Raw genomic sequence first — 20,511 nt, 5'->3', positions numbered from 1 at the left:
CCTGAATTATGTGGATTTTCCTGCACACCAGAGTTGCTGGCTTCCAGGCAGGCATGATGCTGAAGTAGGAAGGAATCACTTTTCTTTTGCAGGCATCATTGGAGTCGCAAGACATCTACCACATTCTACTCTAGTAAATGAGGTACTGGCCTTACAAGTGAGAAGTTCCAAAGTATTGTGCACTCTGTACAAACTCAGGTTCTTCTAAGGTTTCCCTTCTTATGGTAGCCTTCTATGCCTCCCTCCCAAGAAACTTCTTCCTATAGATTGGGGGGGGGTGTAAGGATAGCTGCCAGGATGGAAAATTATCATACCTGCCCAAGATGTGCCTGCAGAAGCAATGTACCGGTACATGCATGGAAGGGCTTCTTTGTGTTCCTATCCATCCCGTCCACACCCACCCACCCACCTTTCGGAATTCCTTTCCCCCCTCCAATTTTAAGGGAATGGCTTATATTTGGGTATTATCTCCCCCTCCTTGAATTTTAAATTTGCGGCTTATATTCGGGTGTGGCATGTATTCAGGCCAATACAGTACTTCTGAGTACTCTCAGCTTTCACACTGTTCCTTCTGCTCTGGGTTAGCCTACTGTCACCATCAGAGCATAAATATTTCGCATGTCATTTTAGAAGAGCAAGTAACACTTCCTGTTTTTATTCGGAGCTTGTCATCTAAGGGGCAGTTTGTATGATAATTTTTTTGGTTTCTTTGTTGTAATAGTTTGCATACATATGCCTGCAATCATGCAAAGATAGATATGGACCAGTGGTATATGGGTAATATTTTTACTGCAAAAAGGACAGAAACACAATGAACCCATGTGCTTCTGGGTTATAAGTGTTACAGTCTCCATGACTTTGCATACGCAAAAGTGTTATGTGTATAAGGAACCCTCCCTTCCATAAAAGATAACCATATGAACTAGTGCTGCTTCTTCCAATCAAGATTCATTGTGGTATTCTTTATTTAACCCCATTTGTAACTCAGTGAAATCATACTTTCGTGTCTCCAAGGGTCATACTGCTAAAGTAAGTGGAAATATTCTACGTACATCTGTATTGGGCCATTAAACTGTCTCAATCCTTTCCCCATTTCACTAAGCACTAATAGCTCCCCTCACCTGTTGTTTGGGATGTAATTTTGTATGAGTTGTCTTGCAATCCTTCTGTGTAGGAATTTCCATTGACTGTAAGAAGATCTGTTGGTGATAGCAAAGTTGATTGACTTCAAAGTATCTCACTGCTGTTGCCAAACTGGGCCAAGACTTTGCTCATGACTGCAACAGATGTTTCTGCTTTTTTTTTTTTAAGAAGAAATCCGAATGGGAACCTTATGGAGCAATTTTCTGTACTCTAGTCCAGAAACAAATGCCAGCATAGTTGTGATTTTGAAACTCTCAACCTAACCCACAGTAACAAAAATTGTTCAGTATCAAAGAGCTCTGGACCAATATGAAGAGGAAAAAAAAAACCTTTTTAAAAGATGAAAGTATTAATTTGCCACCCTACCAGCTTCTTGGCAGATAACCAGCAAACTCCTATTTAGTTTCAGATCCCTTAAATTGGCAGGTAGGGTTTTTTTGGAGGTGGAGGAAGCTGAAAGAGCTTAGAGTTCAGCAGGAAATTTTACAAATGCATTTCTTTTGCCATTTCAATTGACAGAGTCATCTGGATATATGATAATTGGGAGCACACAAAATGGCCCCATCTTCATGGACGATCTGATGGCATGCCCTGTCCAAGAACTATTGAACTGTTGACAAATTTTTACAAGTCATGTTCTGCATCATGTTGTGCATGCCAGTTGCTGGGAATTGCAGGTAGGCAGAATGCTGTTGCACTCATGTCCAGCTTGGAGACTTAAAACAGGCATCTGGCTAGCCCTAGAATAGAATGCTGGACCATAAAAATGTTAACATTTTTGAAAATAACAGCATCAGCAGGTAGAATTGTTCCTTCAGTGTATAGAAGGGATACAACTGGATGGGCTATGGAATACATACCCAGACCATCCATTTCCTATAGTGGCCTGGTTCTGTAGTTGTGAATGTGCACCACACATGGGGGAATGGACTCTGATGCTATTCTAGCCAAGTTCTTCTTTGGTTTTCATGTTCCTTTTGCTGAACCTCAAATCTGTTGTTTTTCATAAGCTTTGTGTGCTGTCTGCATTATCAAGCCAATATAAAATTTTTGTCATTGTGCAGGTGTTGGTCCTAACTCATTTTAATAGTTTCATTAATTTTTTCCCCAGTTGTATTTTGTTAACACATGATGATTGGGGGGTTTGTGGAACCTATTAGATGTTCATTAATTTATCTATCCCCATGTTCAGCTGCTTAATTCCCACATCCTTCCCATAAGCCAAATCTACACATACACACACACCGTCTCATACAACACTATCCAACTAATGGCTTCATTATGAGGCTTAACAAAGAGCACCACCTCCTAAGTCAGTTTAACAGCGGCATGGAGCATCCTGACAGCTCCTTTATGTATAATAAAATGAGACAGATTTACAAACTGGCCCAAAACAACTATGGTTCTACACACTCACAGTCAATGATATATAATGTACCTTCTAAACACAACATATATGAAGGTGATTTTTCTATGAACCACTTAGTACAATGATCTCATTACCTAGAATATTCCTACTCCTATTTAGCAAGCATTAGTTCACAAATATACTATTGTCCTCACTCTCACAACAGCCTTGCAAGGTAGGCTAGTACTTTTCCTATGACACACCGAGGCAGAGAATAGTGATGTGGATAAAGTCCCACAATGGTTAATGGTAGAGATGGATATTGAACCTTTAGCTTCCCAAATCTCTGTCTAGTGGGCCATGCTAGCTGTCATAACTATTGTGAGTCTGCATAATGTATGTCTGCATAGAAATGCATTTGATTGCATTCCTGATCGTATTTGTACTTAAGTCTTCTTTTGTGTCTGAGCTGGCGAAGTCAAGATGTTGCTCATTTTGCTTGATAAAGGCACTTTTCCACAGCTTTTTTTTTTTTTAAAAAAAAACAACATAAGTAACATGAAGTTTTAGACTTTGTTAGATGGCTGAATTGTCAACTATTTTGACAACTGCCAAAATGAATATGATATTTTGAAAGGTGGCCAGGGAAAACAACAACAAAAATTGCCACTAATGGAGATACCTTCCCCCTCCCCTTAACCTTTGTGTTTAACATAGCAAAGGCAGACACTATCTGAGATTCAGCATCCATTGCTAGTCTGCCTGTGTGAACTTAAACTGATTTCATGGGAGGAACAGTGAATGAAGTATTGTAGCTTATGGCTGTCAGCAATGAAAAATAGTTGGGAATGGGACAAACAGCTTCTTAGCTGTGATTGTTTCCGGCTAAAACACTTCTAACAGCTGTTTGCTTTGGCCATGAGTTGGATTTCATTCCCCCCCTCCTTCAAAATGATTTTTTAGACGTTGTGGGCTGGTTATTTATGTAATCAGGAAGAGGTCTGTGATTCCAGTGTTGTGGACTCAGTGCTGTTTAGACAGTTGGGATACGAGGATGTTCTGTCTTCTGGTCTCTCTCTCTCTCTCTCGGTTTCTTTCCGCTAATGCACGGCAATGCAATGGTGTAGGGAGATGAAACAGCAAATTTATGAGTGCTTTAATCCCAGACAGGCGGCTTTGCAGCAGTTACCTTGAAGAAAAGTTCACGCCTCAAAGGAGTGTTTAGTCTTACACAGTCACTGACTTAACTAAATGCTGTTTGTGCGGGAGAGCAAGAGCAGAGATGAACGAAAAGATTTGCCTCTTTTTGAAAAAACCGTCATATTGTTTTTAAAACTTTCAAAAGATGACTGCAACTTTTGTTTAAAGCATTTGTTCTGGAACTCACTGAAGCTAAAATCTACCCGGCTGAGGTCAGAAGCAATTTTCTTTTTGGCAGAAAGCGGAGACGTTTATAAAAGCCATGCCTGTACTTGGTGTTGCCTCAAAGCTTAGACAGCCACCTATAGGGTCAAAGCCTGTTCATACTGCCCGTCCGATACCAAATCTTGGCACAAGCAGGTCACAGCAATATTCATCAAAGTCTCTGGAGCTTCCTAGGGCAGAGAGCTCAATGCTTTCTTGTCAGTTTACATTAAAGTCAGCCTGTGATTTTGGAGAAGTAAAAGCACTCCAAGGAAAAAACAAGGAGACAGAGGATAGCAAGGTTAGTTCTGAATTTTACCTGCAGATCTGAACTTTGGGGGGGGAGTGACCTACTTATGCAATGCTTGTCTAAAAGTGTGGTGGGTATGAGAATTGTATACAGTCAGCTAATTTTGGGAGTAAGTGGTTTTAATTTTTATTCTGCGTATTATTTGCACTCTAGATCTTATCATCCTGTGCAGAGGCTCAGAGAAGCAGAGTTGTGAAATAATGATGGTTAAGGAAATATTGATGTTTGGCGGGTGTGCATGTACTGTATTTTAAGAAACACACTGTTCCCACGCTCATCCTGACTCCCAAAGGGAAGTTGCTTGCTAACTCAATAACAACACACACTCTTGGTAGTTTGGGTTTTGTTTTGTTTTGTTTCCCAACCCTTATTGCTTTATGTAACTGAATACACACACACACACACACACACACACACACACACACCCTAGCATAAAAAAATGCCTGTGTGTAAAAAAGCTTTCTATTTTGGCTACCTCTGTTTCTGATAGTTCCAGAGTGCTCTGATTTATGGTGACAAATCTAAGATTTCTCTCCAGCATAATGTAGTTTGGAGAACTGAAATTTTTTGTTTGTTTGTTCAGTGAGAATCATTGCTATTTTTTTTCTGAGCCTTGTTATCTTAGAATAGTAGTACAGTACCAGCAGAATTCCATATGCTTTATCTAATGTGTCTTGCTGCACGTTCTTAATTTAATAGTACAGGCTTATACTTCTTTTGGATTACAGGCATAAGGCACATACTACCAGGACATTATCATGGGAAAGCCTCATTAAAACAAAATCCGGGGCGGGGGGGGGGGGGGGAGGGGCAGCAAAGAGCACCTGGCTTAGGTCCTGTTTGTCTCCACAAGGTATAAACCAGCAAACATCTTGGGAAAACGTGTTCATACAAATTATACACAATTCCATGGCAGAACGTCAGTGTTTTAAAATAAAACTTGTGATATAAAACCAAGCAGATGTTGGTCACAGTATTTATACTTGCCTACTGTTAACTAGGAGATGAAGTGATGACTTGGGAAGGTAGTAGCCGCTTTGCCACAAACTCTCTTTGGAACTTGCTGTGTGTTACTTGCCCGTGTTGAAATGTGGTGTACCAGGTTTTGCCACATTCACAAATGTGCAGTAAAGTTAAGAGAATGCTCTTTTCGAAGCTTCCCAGTGCTCCTTATTGATTTCAGCTTTTTTCCTGGCCAGAAACAACCACTTTTTTTCTTCTCCACCATGCAGTATGGAACATATACTGCATTTTAGATGTAATGGAGTCCTGCATATTTCTTTGCTCTTGATACATTTGAAGGAGTGAAAAAAAAATGTTTTCTTTAATATTATTCCTTCCCAAGTTACCATGGGGAAACTCTTTTCATTCTGAACATTATTATTTGGCAAGATGGAGAGAGCATTGAATTGAAAAGGTAACTTCTTGAGTCTTTTATTTAAACTGAATGCAAATTTGACTTTTTATTGCTGGTACATGAAATATTTTCTGATTTCCATAAGAAAAGCTGCTGATAGAAATGGTGAAAGTCATAAACAATCCAGAGACCTGTAAGCATACTTATGTCACATATATTTTAATGGGATGTGTTTTTTCTATATCTGGATTGTGTCCTTAGGCTGTACCTTGTACTGGGGCTGGAGACATTGGGAGCGTCTTGATTCTTTGCACAGCATTTTATTGCTGGAACTCGTGACAGGGCTACAATGCTCCCTAAGGGGGACATTGATCTATAATACATGTTTTATAGAGTCCACAATGCATTGCTGTTCTACATTGTGAATGTATTTCAATGAAACACACCGTAAGCCATTGAAATTATGTTTCTGTGCTTGGTTGATTGTGCCCTTTAACACCTCTTAAATCAATGGTCCCTTTGACAAGCAGCTTCATAGGCCCAGATCATGAATCATTGATGTTGCCTTGCATAGGCGAGCAGTGGGCTGGATGAAAAGGTGCCTTTCCGTTCATGGAAGGAGACCTTCCATTCACAGAAGGGCTCTTCTTTGACTTGGACCCAGTGGAGTTTCAATGAATGGAAGTTAGTGGAGTGCTTGCCAACCCTCACAGCAGATCTTCAACAGACTGCAAGGGAAACCTAACAAGACCCAGTTCCATGAGTGTAAATTTGCTTATTAACTCTGAATTGAACTCAGTGGCTTCTGTTGTAAGCTATAGTAGAAGGAAGTGTCCATGCACCTTAAGGGATTTCCCCGCCATTTCCACAGGCAGGGTGGTTTGCCATATTAGCTGCAGGCTTGGCCTGAGGTTCAGATTACTCCTACACTTATAGGCATTTTCCTCTTCAGGTAATCATATAGTTCATTGTATTTAAGTTTACCAAAGTGGCCTTTAGTTCAACCCAACCTACTGTGTCTGACTCCTTATTTGGCTATTGGATCGTAAGCAGCCCTGGGTCAAGCACTCAAGAGGTGCAGTGGCAGGAGGGTGTGGAGAGCCGCACTTTCCATGAGGGCTTTTCAAACAGCCCTACCCTGCCAGTGCCAAGATGTGTACACAGTCAAACTGAGCAGGAATGCACCTTCCCCCTCACCAGGTGGTGAGAAGAGAGTGCAACCCTGCTGGCTGCAGGAGTCTGCTTTGCCTGCATGTTTCCCACACGTAATGTGCTAGGAAAGCAGCATGCAGATGGAAGGCTCACCAGTGATGGTTATGCATACTTACAATAAGCAACTGATAAATAATTTGTCCTCAGGTGGAAACGTGCAGCAACTATCATTGCCAGCTGAGGCCAGACCTTACATATTTTTGTGCTGAGGAGATCTAGAATTGCAGGCCAATAAGGGTTACAAATCAATAAAGCAGCCCCTTTAAGTTAATTTGTGACACTAAGCGTATTTATTTGATGTATGTCCTGTTGAAATTTGTGGGACTTCTATGTAAAAAGGTTAAAGACTGAAGCGTTGCCCTGTTTATTTTAGTGACACTGAAGTCAATTGAAGCAGTGGCTGTAAATCAGTTTAAATTGAACACAAATTTAAGTACTTTGGTTAATCTATGTTGTGCTGTTGAATTGCAATTTGCATCTGAAATATCCACCTCTGCTGTGATTGAATAATCTCTCTGTGTTTTTGCAATGGAGGGGTGGGGGCGGGGTCTGGATTTATTACTTTTGTTGCACTCAGTAGCTTTCCTGGCTATGGCTCCCATGAAGCATTTGTGCCTACTTCAAACAAAATATATTTACTCCCAGTGCAACACCAGCTGTAACACATACTATACTCTAAACATATATTGATTTTATTCCATGGCAGCTCTAGTTTGGTGAGGTGTTGAGTCTTGAATTTTCTGCTAGATATCCCTTCCCATACATGCAGAGAAGAGTGCTTCCAGAATACTCTAAAAAGTGCTGTTATTAAACCAGTTTAAGTCTGCAGTGCAGATATGCCCATAGACAAAACTTCTGTTGCTTCTTTTTGCTTTATCCTTGCTAGTGAGAAAAACCGTTTTGCGGGTATACCACCCCAATTTTTGTCAATACAAAACTTCCATGCCTTTCCGAGTAAACAGTGTGGCAAATGGATATTTTCAGGAAATAAGAGAGACACGAATGCTAAATTTCACCTAGATTCCACTAGATTCCCAGAAGTAGCTTTTATATCATGTAAATGATCACATAATATATGAAATTAAGCAGGTATGGAAATGTTGTGAAGATGGAATAAAATGCCATCTGAATACAGCATAATTTACCAATGCAACAAGTATGATATTTTGGGAGATGCTGTCTTTAACATTCCACTCATTAAATTCTGCTTAAGTCAACCAAAATGCTTACCCTGAATTTCAGAACCACTGTCCTTTTACTGTGGTTTCACTTTGGATGCATGAAACTACAGTTAAATTGTTTGGTAGTTATTTAATACCGGTCTTCTGCTGATCAAGTGCAACCTTGGTAGTAGATGGGACACATGCAGAAATTACTCCAGCGATAAATCAGTGGCAAACTTTTAGTGTGGATGTCGAGTTGTCATTAGGGTTAATGCTCCTCCAGGTTATCCTGTGCAGATGTGGACTCAGCGCTATTGCTCCCCAATGCTCCAGTCATTTTGTAGGTGAATTTCTTGGGAATTAGCAAATGCATTAAACATATGACATTCCAAGTGTATAGTGCTATACCTTTAGGAATGTTTCCATTGACACAGATCAGATAAAAGGCCTTTCACTCAAAGTGTAATGAATACCTTCTCAGAATTTCCGAATGCAAGAAAAATCTGCTTGTGTTTGGGCAATTATGGAATATAATTGGATATGTGGGAACTCCTATTTTTGAGGGGGAAATGATGACTCTATCTGTTAAAGATAATGGAAAGTATGAATTAATCATCTGGTTTACATTTATGCTTGGCTCCTGCTTCCAGGTTCCAGTTTGCTATTTAAATGCATTGGAAATGCAACTCTAGCAATTGCTAGAGTTGTTAACCTTTCTTGTCAGAAGGGTGTTATGATTGACATGTAGGAAATCCTCGGTGCATTCCTTCTGTAGCTTGAAAAGCTCTGAATTCCAAAATAAATTTGAATTTTCTGCATCTCAATATAGTACATCATTTTGCCACCCAGCTGTTTCCCCCACAGTCTTTGTGTACTGTCCTCCTGAATTGTAGAGACTTTTGACACCCCAGTTGACTTCCAGACCTCATTATATTGCCATCTGGCTTAGAATACAGCTGCAGGAATCAGTTCATGGCTACCCAGAAGCTCCTCCTTCTTAGATCTGCTGTGTTTGCAGTATTTTTAAGCTGCCAATTAATATGCAAGGTAGGACTGTATCTATCTATCATCATCATCATCACCTATCTATCATCTATCAGCATACAAGTAGTATTTCACTTCTGCTGCTATTTGACCACACCATTTTGAAACTTGAGCAAACTTATTTTTAAGGAAATTTAAATTATATATATATATATAGAGAGAGAGAGAGAGAGAGAGAGAGGGAGAGAGAGAGATTCTCATAGCCAGCTATTGACTAAGAGAGATTATCCACATCTCCTGAAGTGCTACCCAGCTCCTTACCGCATCCTCGGGTTCCCCAGAGGTACCTGTTTTGTGAGGGGGGGGCACACAAGTATAACCACCCCCTTCAAACTCTTACCCCAACTTACCACTTTCCTTCTCTTCCAAACCACTTTTTGGTAAGAAGGAAGAAGGGACAAGTTACATGTGGACAAACTTTGTTCCATCACATCTGCACTGTCTGTATATGAAACCTCCTCTCTTCCATGGATCACTAAACAAAGTTGAGTCTGCTTTCCTCTTCGTACAGCACTAACTTGCCATGCAGTTATAGTCCTTGCTGCGGGAGTAGTTGCTACTTCTGTTCATAACAGTTGGTTACTTTCTATGAATTTTAAGTTGCTGGGATGGTTTTTTGTTCATTAGCCTCTCTCTTTTGCTTTTATTGGAATGAAAATTCGCTGAAAGATTGCATAACACATTGAAATTCTCAGTCAAGGAATTCACAATGTTTTGTCTGGTAAGTGCAAGCAGATAATCCCCTTGTGTGAAGTGTGCTGCTTTCTGGTGGCTCTTATACAAGCACTGTTTAAACCAAGTGTAGAGGTTTTGGAAAATAAGCAAGTCAAATCAAAGGGAAGCTAATCCTCAAGTGGTTAAGGCAGGATCATACAGTTTGTGGGTATAAATGCTGAGGAGCTGCCAGCTAATAACCACGTCTGCAAGTCTGCATGTATAAAACATGAGAGAAGCTATAACAAAGTGCAATATTGATCGTGATGCCTAGGAGATGACTTGCATGCTGTTTTGCTTGTAAATTGCTTGTTCTAATCTAATGGTTGGGCATGGGTGATTTCAAAATACGGCCGTACCTTGGAAGTCGAACAGAATCTGTTCCAGAAGCACGTTTGACTTCACAAACATTCAAAAACCAAATCACAGCTTCTGATTGGCTGCAGGAAGCTCCTGCAGCCAATCAGAAGCCCCATAAACCCCGTAGGATGTTCGGGTTCCAAAAGAATGTTCACAATCTCTTCTTGGTTTGTGGCATTCGGGAGCCAAAACGTCCCAAGTTCCAGGGTGTTCAGGATCCAAGGTACGACTGTATATGGTACTTGAGTAGAGCCCAGTAAAGATTAGGGATGAAGTTCCAATTGGAGCTCCAGAAGAGAATGAAGATAACGGCAAATACTTTCTGTGGCTGATGTTGACGAACATGTACAAGCATGTGATTGTGTTCCGAAATGGAGTAAAGGAGTGACACAGGAAAATGGGCATGAGAGCAATCCTCAGCTGCTTCTGCCAACTTGGTGCTACTGTACTGCTGTCCATCTTGCCTGCTTCTGCTCAGAAGAATCTGTGTGGGACAGTGGCAGAAAAACACACTTGTATGCTCTGCATTCCTATGCAACACCATGTGAAATAATGAGCTGGGGTTGAGTTTCGTAACCTGGCCTCTTAGTGCACATACATAATTTATCACAGCTTAATTATGTGCAGTAAATGGAAACGCTGCTACTTAATTTGCATGCGTGCGTACACAATTCTAACATTTCTCAAAATGTAACGGCAACCAGCCCCAAATTTTGGCATCTCGACACACATATATTCCCACTTCTGCTTGAGCTGATTTTTTCCCCTCATTGGTCAGCAAAACTAGATCAAGGAATGAGGCTTCCTGATTTCCCCGCCACACAAAAAGAAATGTGTAGGCAGTTTTCCTGAACCTCCCTGACTACCTTTCTGCCCTGATCTTCTCGGATATTTCAGATAGCATGGCTTGGTTTCTCATTAGTAAGATTCGCTTTTCAACACTAGCTCAAAATCATTATTCAGCTGAAAATGTCCAATTAATACAGCTGCAGTTAATCTGGAAAAGGAGTTCAAGAAGAGGCAATAGAATCTCCTGAGCCCCAAATATTGTTCAGCAAAGCTGCATTCCACATTTCTAGCACCTGGCCCAGCATCTTGATGATGCTGTGCTGGACTCCCAAGGACTTGGCAGCCTCTGCTTCCTGTTGTGCATCAGAGTTTGATTTATAGGACATCTGTAAAACCACCACATATTAGTAATCAGGATGGTCATGCATAGAAGTCTTGACTTCCTATCAAGTGTTGCCGAATGCTTTCATCCAGCAGGAAAGGTCTGTATGGCTCATACATGATTTAGGGTGAATAAGGCATAAATCAGCATAAAGGACTTTTACTCACCACTAACAGTAACAATGGGATTTCCTGCCAAGGCATGCCAACCAGTAAACAGGATTTTCTTCTGTGAATATAGCTTGTCCATTTAAAATAATGTAAAAGAGTCTCCAGTGGATCATATCATTTATAAATAGTAATTGTTACCTTAAACAACACAACAGTGTGACCATGTTGTAAGACTTCATAAGAGATGTGTAATTGAATTCAGAATCTGAGTGCAACACAGTGCAAACCACCGAGTGAGGATTTTGTCTTACCCATTATAATGAACAAAAATCTTCATCTTGATTGGAAAACCAGTCAGCAGTTACAAGCATTACTGGAGAATTCTTGAAAGAGGAACAAGAAGCTTCCCTTGAGTCGTTTTGGGGTGCATTTGCTTAGCTTTGCCTGGACTGTGATTAGTATTCAGGACTAGGAGTGGGGAAGAGTTAAATGAGTTAAACTAATAATTGTACATTCTGCACAGCTGCAGTGTCTCATTTTTTGTTTCAAGTTGTAGAAGAATCTCTCAGAGAAACAATGCTCAATCTGTAATTTGCTAGGCAAATTCATATTCCAAGCCAGGAAACTGAAAACTGAAAGCTTCAAAGCACCAATGCTTCTTGGTTGTGCAAGAAAGAGCTAAAGGAGCTGTACTTTCTCTGTGGGTACCATAGCAATAGCATGACATTTCAGAGTTGTAAATAGCTTTACTTAGAAAGAGCTTGGTTAAGGAGGAAGAGGAATGGCTAGTCAGAACAGAATCCAGGAAACCGGGCTTTGCAACTGACCCTGAATATTTGTTACTCTCAGCATTTCTTTAAACACAAAACAGGAATGATGTTTCCTTTTACGAAGTGCATCTCTAAGCTCATTGGTAGAGCCTGCGGTTTGCATGAATGAGGTTGCTGAAAAGAAAAGAGCTATTTCCAGCCCAAACTGACAGTGCTGATCTAGACAGACTATTTGCCTGAATAGGTATGGGACAGCTCCTTATTTAGAAGGGAACCTATTGATTGGCGGTAAATCAGTTCAATAGCATAGCTGCTTGTTTAAAATGAATGTGCCTCCATACCCCTGATTTATATAGCTTATTTCCCCACAGCAATTAACTTCTCAGATGTGTGGCTGATTTAGGTTATTTAATAGCATTGGACAAGTCCAATGTCATTTTCTTAGAAAGCAAGCAGAGGAAAGCTTGTGTGAATAATAAGTGTGCATTGTTATGCCTAATTCCAACCATCCACATGGGGTCACACTGATTTCTGTGCTGGATGCTGTTACCCCAGACTAGCAGGGTTGGTAAGGGTGGCATTACTGTGGCACAGAACCAACAACAGTGGCACCAAACTGCTGCACTAGCTGGTAACTTATTCTGTGAGGCATTTCTTTCCTTCCTTTCCTTCTCTCCCTCCCTTTTCCTATTTAGCAGCACTGTATTGAAGGAAGCAGCCTTATGGCAATAATCACCTGTATTTCTGGGCATGCTCCCAGACTAATTTATGCCATTGAAAATTAGTTGTAGTGTGCACCTTGACTTAGCCTTGAACTTGGAACAGACACCTCTACTTGATAGTCCCTGGTTCCCTCAGGGTCACTTTTGTCAGGAGTCCCAAGGAGACAGTGTGCAGGGGCTGGGCGGATCAGAATTGTGGGTAGGTGGGGGAATTGACTGTTGATTACCCTAGGGAGGGTCCAATGGGTCAAGGCCTCAATAGGTTTCAGAGTCATCTTGGGAGGGAGTTACAGATGACAAGTCAGATCCCAGGGAGCAGCCCAGCAGTGTAACCACTCCCCCTTCTCCGCTCTGTCCTCTCTTACATCACCTAGGTGCACTGTGCTTACTTCAACCCGCGACTTCTGTGCTAGCCTTGCCTCTGATTCAGGCACCCTGTTTTGGAGGTGCCAGAGCACATCCCAACCCATCCTCTCAGGAGGAGTTTGCCTGTCAATTTGTTTTGGAGTTGCTGCTGTCGCCTCCTCTGTTGCCCAGGTCACGGAAATGCCAATGCAGGTCAGGTCCAGTTCAGGTCCAGCCAACCTGGACGAGTTCCTCTTTGCTTGCCCAGTCTAAAGAACAGTCCCACTTGCCATGCTGAAGTTGTGCCCACCTCGTTCCAACATAAAGGGACCCGAGGGGGCATGTCACAATGTCTTAGCTTGCTTAACTTATACACTTATTGTGCCTATGTATCGTACTGATTTGAGTGTTAAAGATTTGGGCAGAAACCATACTCTGAGTTTGAGTTATTCATTCTCCAGTGAAAGTCAGGTCAACCTTCAACTCACACTCACATATTCACACCTCCACACACCACTGACATTAGGCTTCAAAGAACCCAATAGAGTAGGTTGCCGTTTGGTTGTGCTGTGTGTGAGGTGCCTACGACAGCTTCTCCTGTTTGCAAATGAGCCCCGGACCCAAAAAGGTGGGCAAACTATGACTTAGATTAATCTTGATTCTTCAGAATCTTAGCAGAAATCTCTTCTAACTTTGAATGCTTGGAAGAGTTCAGTTTGCTGGGAAATTTGAGGCAAATATGCAGTGGTCATTATTACCTTATAATTCTTGCTTTCAGACCATTTCCCCCACTTCTTCTCTTTAGTAGATCTTGATTAGTCAGTCCTGGGAGCATTTCCCTCACTTTTCAAAAGTAATAATAGTATACCAGCACATTACAACAAGGCACAATAATTGCATTGATCCAGGTAAAGGTAAAGGTAAAGGTACCCCTGACTGTTAGGTCCAGTCGCAGACGACTCTGGGGTTGCAGTGCTCATCTCGCTTTACTGACCGAGGGAGCCGGCGTTTGTCTGCAGATAGCTTCCAGGTTATGTGGCCAGCATGACTAAGCCGCTTCTGGCAAACCAGAGCAGCACACGGAAACGCCGTTTACCTTCCCACCGGAGCGGTACCTATTTATCTACTTGCACTTTGACGTGTTTTCGAACTTCTAGGTGGGCAAGAGCTGGGACCGAGCAATGGGAGCTCACACCCCGTTGCAGGCATTCGAAACACCGACCTTCTGATCGGCAAGCCCTAGGCTCTGTGGTTTAGACCACAGTGCCATCCGCGTCCAGTTCCAGAGATGCAGCAAAATGGGGTGGGACTCTTCTTGTAAATAATTTCTCAAGCATACACTAAAAAGTATGATGGTAGTGATAGTGAAAAGTACTTTCACACATCAGAAACTTGCTAAATTTATTCCAGATTTTCTTGGAACATATGCAGATTTCTGGGTGTCAGCTTTACAGCTTTCCTGTGAAAGTGGTTTTCGAAGATAAGGCAATTTAGAAAGCTTAGGAAGCAGTAGTGCAAAAGCAGTCCGCATTATATAGATGAATTATAGGGTTGCCATGTGCCCTCTTTTTCCAGGACATGCCCTCTTTTTCAGGGGTAAAATGTCTGTCCAGGTGGATTTTTAAAATTTGCCAAATTTTCTCTGGTAGACTCTGGATGAGTCATAGGAGATTACTTGTGGTTGAAGACTTGCTTTCCTCTTCTCTTCTCCTGTCCACCCCCTCAGCAACATATCACAACTATTCAAAGGTTTTTTTGGATTGCACTTCCCTCCTTCAAATTAGACATGTCCTCTCTACTTAGTTTTTTTAATGCTGACATGTACTTGGGTTTGTTCTAGATTTTGAAATTCTAAGTGAGGCCCTCCTGCCCCAGTTTGGTCAGGGATCATATTAAGCTCCGATAAATCACAGCAATATCAACATAAAAATTAAACGTGCCCATCACCTTGCAATCCTTGGGAGAAGGTTGCACAGAACTCACTGGGCATTGCTTCTGAGTAGATGTGTTCAAAGTTGTACTGTGAATTTTTTATGGTGCAGACATTTCTATGGTGTTTTTATTGCATATTTTCAATACTGGATTGCATATTATATATGGTATGTTGTGATCTGCCCTGTGTTCCAGTTTTGCAGGAAGGGCAGAGTATAAACATTAACAAACAAACAAATTTGACTGAAATGTGACATATATTCAAACAAACAAATATAGCAAAACTCTTAGTGTGAATTTTTAAAATGTAGTATGTAAAAAAAAACTTAAAGATAGAATCTATGGATGGTATTCAATACTAGTTCTATTCAAAGTAGACTCATTTAAGTTAATGAATATAACTGAATTAGGTTCATTAATTTCAGTGGGCCTACTCTTTGTAGGATTAGCATTGAATACCATCCTAAGTAGGGATGCAGGTGGTGCTGTGGTCTAAACCACAGAGCCTAGGGCTTGCCGATTATAAGGTCAGCGGTTCGAATCCCCGCAACGGGGTGAGCTCCCGTTGTTTGGTCCCTGCTCCTGCCAACCTAGCAGTTCAAAAGCACGTCAAAGTGCAAGTAGATAAATAGGTACTGCTCCGGCAGGAAGGTAAACGGCGTTTCCGTGCGCTGCTCTGGTTTGCCAGAAGCGGCTTAGTCATGCTGTCCACATGACTCGGAAGCTGTAGGCCAGCTCCCTCGGCCAGTAAAGCAAGATGAGCACTGCAACCCCAGAGTTGGACACGACTGGACCTAATGGTCAGGGGTCCCTTTACCTTTACATTTACCATCCTAGGTGTAAGAACAATTATCCAATAGCTTACTCATAAAAATTAATGCAAACAAAACTTGTATTTGTATGTATAAAATATATGACTGTGTTTCCCCAGTACATGAAATACCGCATGTAGATTTGCAGAAGGAAACAATTTTGAGCTTTTCCCCTGCCCGCACCTCAAAGGGAAGCAATTTGTGTATCAGGAACTGTGCTGAGTTGTTTTGTTACCGTGTGGAGTTAAAAAAAGGAAGTACCACAAAACTATAGCTGTTAGAATGCTGGATACTTAGATTGCTTTCTACTTTCATCTTTGGGAGCATATGTTTTTGTTACTGTGAACACTATATTATTGTGTTTTTCCTCAACCACTGGGAATAATCCAAATTGGCACACAACTGACCTTAGCTTCCTGACCACAATATGGTACAATGTGCAGTTTTGTGCCTGTCTGTTTCTGCAGTGCAAAATCCAACACGTTTATGAACAAACAGCAGATGAGGAGAGGATATTGCATCTGACTGTGTGAAAACTCTGAGGAAATGCTGATAACTAAAGCAGCCCTTAAGTTCCATCTTGAGGAACTGAATCTGCCTTGAAATTTCATTCCCAGTTCTTGACTGGAACAAATACTGGCTGTTTTTAATTTTATTTTGAGGAATGTTAGAATTTAAATTCTAATTTCTGTGAAAGGTTTCTTTAATGCTATGTTTGTTCTCACCAGGAAACAAATGTTTTAAGGGATATGTAATGCTAACATGTGGATAGATACATAATCAGTTTGGTAACACAACCTGAAGGCTTTATTTGTTCCATAATAACCAGTGATGTAGAGATGAATTACTGGTAACCGTCATATTAAACATATAGAGTAAGGGCATAGGTAAATTTATAGTTCCTGCTGTGAAGATGATGTCTGGTGATATGATGTGGGGAAACCATTCAGCCATGTTGTCTAAGTAAACTTAATTTGAAGTACAGTGGTACCTCGGGTTAAGAACTTAATTCGTTCTGGAGGTCTGTTCTTAACCTGAAACTGTTCTTAAGCTGAGGTACCACTTTAGCTAATGGGGCCTCCCGCTGCCGCCCCGCTGCCACCGCACAATTTCTGTTCTCATCCTGAAGCAAAGTTCTTAACCCGAGGTACTATTTCTGGGTTAGCAGAGTCTGTAACCTGAAGCGTCTGTAACCTGAAGCGTCTGTAACCCGAGGTACCACTGTATAACTGAACCTTTAAAATATACACCTTAACTATCTAACATAGGTTTGGATCAATGAATGGTGGAATATAGTTACAGCTAATTTTGACTGGATTGGGTCCATGAAGGGATAAGAAAAATAGATCCATATTTAACAGCCCAAAGGCCTTCCTAAACAATCACTCAAAGATTATGAGGAAAATTTAAAAGGTTTGAAGGAAAATGTTATTAAATTGCTATGTAAATAGAGGATCAAGTACAGTATTCTTTTTGTATTGTACTGCTGTCGTGTGAGTGGTAAAGCCTAACTGTCATTTTTGTACAGTAAGTTTACAGGTAACCCACATCTTACGCAGGAGTCAGATACCCCCAAAACTGTGGCTTCTTACTCAGCTTAGGGAAGGAGGCTGGAGGGCAAGAAGGAGTTTTGGGAAGGAGGCAGGACTTCCTTCTGGTCAGAGTGGCAACACAAGGCAGTTGTCCACAGGAAGCATGAGGACAGCAGGGGAGGCAGTTGTGTAACGTCTTTGCTGTGGCTTGCTCATCAATATGCTCACCAGGAGTATCATCATACTTCATGGAAACCTAAAGCAAGCCTGCCAGATAAAGATAAGTTGTCTTAAGAAGCTGGAATGCCAACATGAGTGACAGCTGAGAAAAACTGCTTAAACTTGTTGCCTTCAGGGAGACCCTGACCAGAGGGGGTACTTCAAGTCTTGTTCTCTGAGTCATTCTTGGGGACCTAACTACTTCAATTAGGAAATGGTAACCGATAATTGAGGCCTTTATTGAGGAAAGAATAGAGAGCTTAATAATGAACCCTGGTTTGGACAAACACTAAGCCACACCTTGGCTTAGCAGCATAGTAGCAAAAAGGACCAGTGAGGATTGGTGTGGCTGTGAGCTCCACTACAGGAGCACACAAGTTTGCAAGATTTGCTGTGCAAACCAGGCCATACGGTTTTTTTATTAGAAATCTTATGGCAGTAAAGATTTAAAAGAGATTAATAGCTAAGGTATATTTATAATATATGAGGAGGAAAAGTTGGTAGCCATATCTTCCACATTTGGGGAGGCTGGGCTGCTTCTAAAGGTTACCAACCCTCCACAGTTGGGTCATACTGATGGGATAAAAACCAAACAACTTTTTCACTTAGTAGAAAGCTGTCCAGGATAAATTGCACTGAGGAATGAGTATCAGAACAAGAGAGGCACCACAGAGAAGATCCAAGATCCCTTAACCCCTTTCTATACTTTGATTGAAGAGTGAATAGGGCTGTCTTTATCTTTTGCCATTGCTCTGTGGGAAAATCAGTTGGAAGGAGTAGTGGTGCTTGTTTGAATGGCTGGTTTGTGGATAGAAGCCGCAGTTACTGAAGGAGTTCTCCACCCAAAACAATTTCTTGTAAAGGAATGATCATAAAATGGTTTTAGATTCATACAATATGGGAGCAGGGGAATGTGTTCTCTATTGAAATTTGTTTAGATTATTATTGGCTTTGCTAAAATTGGTGGTTGTAGGTTTTCTTTGGAGCCAACATTATTTTCTTGATTAAAGCCTTAGAAACCCCTTGATCAGAAATTCTGGAAGCTAATGCTGTGTTTAAAAAAAAGGTGGGGGGGGAGTCAAAACCTAATGCAAAATGTAATGCATCTCGTTTCATAGGTTATAGTTTACAAAATGCTCAATCGCAGTATATGATTGGACTCTTCTTGGTATCGCTGCAAAACACTTCTAGAATTAAGGCAGGTGGCTCCCTACACAATAATAAGCGTGGCACACCCAAACCTATCTGCCATTCTGGGATTCCTTTCTGGAATTATGAAGGATACATTGAGGTCAAATTCTGAAACGTGAGATTTAATCCATTCAGTTCAATAAACCATTAAGTTTCTCAACTCCTGTTTCTCCTGCTTGAGTTTAAAATACAATCTACCCATCTATTATTTATCTGTTTAAATTTACATTCTGCCCTTCCTTCCAAAGAAGCCAAGGGCAGCATGCGGTCAGTGACATGAGGTCAAGGAAGATTTGCCCCTCACAGAAAAGGGAGATCCCAAGATATTATAGGTTTAAATATTTTGGACATTAATAGCGCACACATATATGTGTGTGTGTGTGTGTGTGTGTGTGTGTGTGATTACTTCAGAAGGCTTAGCTGGAATTGACTCTGATGCCTAAAACTTGAGATCTTACTACTTCAACAATATCACCACCAATCCATTGTGGTTTTACACCACTATTGCAATACCCTGCCAGAAACAAAGGCTCACTTCCATTGGCTTGGATGTGTTTCTGAAGGGAAAGTGCTGATCCAAAGCGTTTTGCATATTTAAAAAGCCAAGTTTTTTAAAATGTAAACTAAGTTATAGGAAGATACAATTTCTGTAACAGAATTCTCAGATGTTACTAAACTACAGACCACAATTTGAAGACCTCCCCACTTTTCATTCAGCATCTTACACAGCCATTCCCTTTCCATTTGTGACCAAATTGTTTTTCAGTGCCAGCTACAGAAATTGCTTACATTGATAAGCTGCATGAGGCAAGTGTTAATGTGACAAGCTGCTTTCGGTACAAGTTTCTAGGCATCTTTGTACAGAGGAGATGAGAAGAACATTGCTATACTATACCTTGAGATTTGTTCCTTTCGTTCTCCACCTCTCAGCTAGAGCTGGCAAATCTGACATGCTAATGATCTTTTGATATACAAAGAATATAATGGGATCTAACAGCAGAATAGCAAAGTCACAATGAAAATATCAAATGTGTCATACTGTTAAGGATTAATATTCTGGGACCCAGAATATATTCTGCTCTGTTCTGTAAAAAAGGGAGAAAGGAGTGACTTAACATTACTAATGCTATCCTGGAGTATTTCCAGATGTTGTCTAACTTCTAGAGGTACAGCGTCAATTGCAATGGACTTTGCACATTGCCAGGGCTTTCAGAATTTTGGTATGTGTATATTCTGCTGTGTTCTGAACAAATGGGTGTGAAATAGCTGCATGGGCAAGAAAGTTCAGTCTCCTTTCCCCTGCTTCCTTCCAAAAGAATGGTTGAGAAATACCTCCCCTCTCAAGATCTTTCTTTGTTTCTCTCTCAACACATGTGAAGCAAATTTCCAATTTACGGCACAAAGACTGAGATGAGTAGTTGGCAGTTTACTTATTCTGGGGCTGTAATGGCAGTTTCATCCGCTGTACAGTTGTGGTGCTCTCTCCAAACCATCAAGACCCTGTGTGCAAAGCTGTGTGCCTGAGGATTCCCTACAAACCTTCTCAGGAATTCATATAGGTCAAAGGGTGGAGCCCCCTGTCACCTATTGTGCAGAATTACCGGTAATTGCAGATTGAACTGCCATTCCACTAAATCCAATTAGGGTGTCAA

The 20,511-nt window shown here is 41.0% G+C and overlaps 1 protein-coding gene across 1 annotated transcript in view; it reads left to right on the top strand.

The window, feature by feature from the left end:
- The first annotated feature begins 3,623 nt into the window (after positions 1 to 3,623).
- The window catches only part of NAV3 (neuron navigator 3), a 236,497-nt gene continuing 219,609 nt past the window's right edge, over positions 3,624 to 20,511 (top strand). The window contains 1 exon segment of the mRNA XM_033163206.1: positions 3,624 to 4,196. Within this exon segment, the coding sequence (XP_033019097.1) occupies positions 3,954 to 4,196 (243 nt within the window). The 5' untranslated portion in view covers positions 3,624 to 3,953.

Source organism: Lacerta agilis, chromosome 10, assembly GCF_009819535.1.
Source record: "Lacerta agilis isolate rLacAgi1 chromosome 10, rLacAgi1.pri, whole genome shotgun sequence".
NCBI classification, from domain to species: Eukaryota; Metazoa; Chordata; class Lepidosauria; order Squamata; family Lacertidae; genus Lacerta; species Lacerta agilis.
This window is presented reverse-complemented; position numbering and strand designations above follow the sequence as displayed.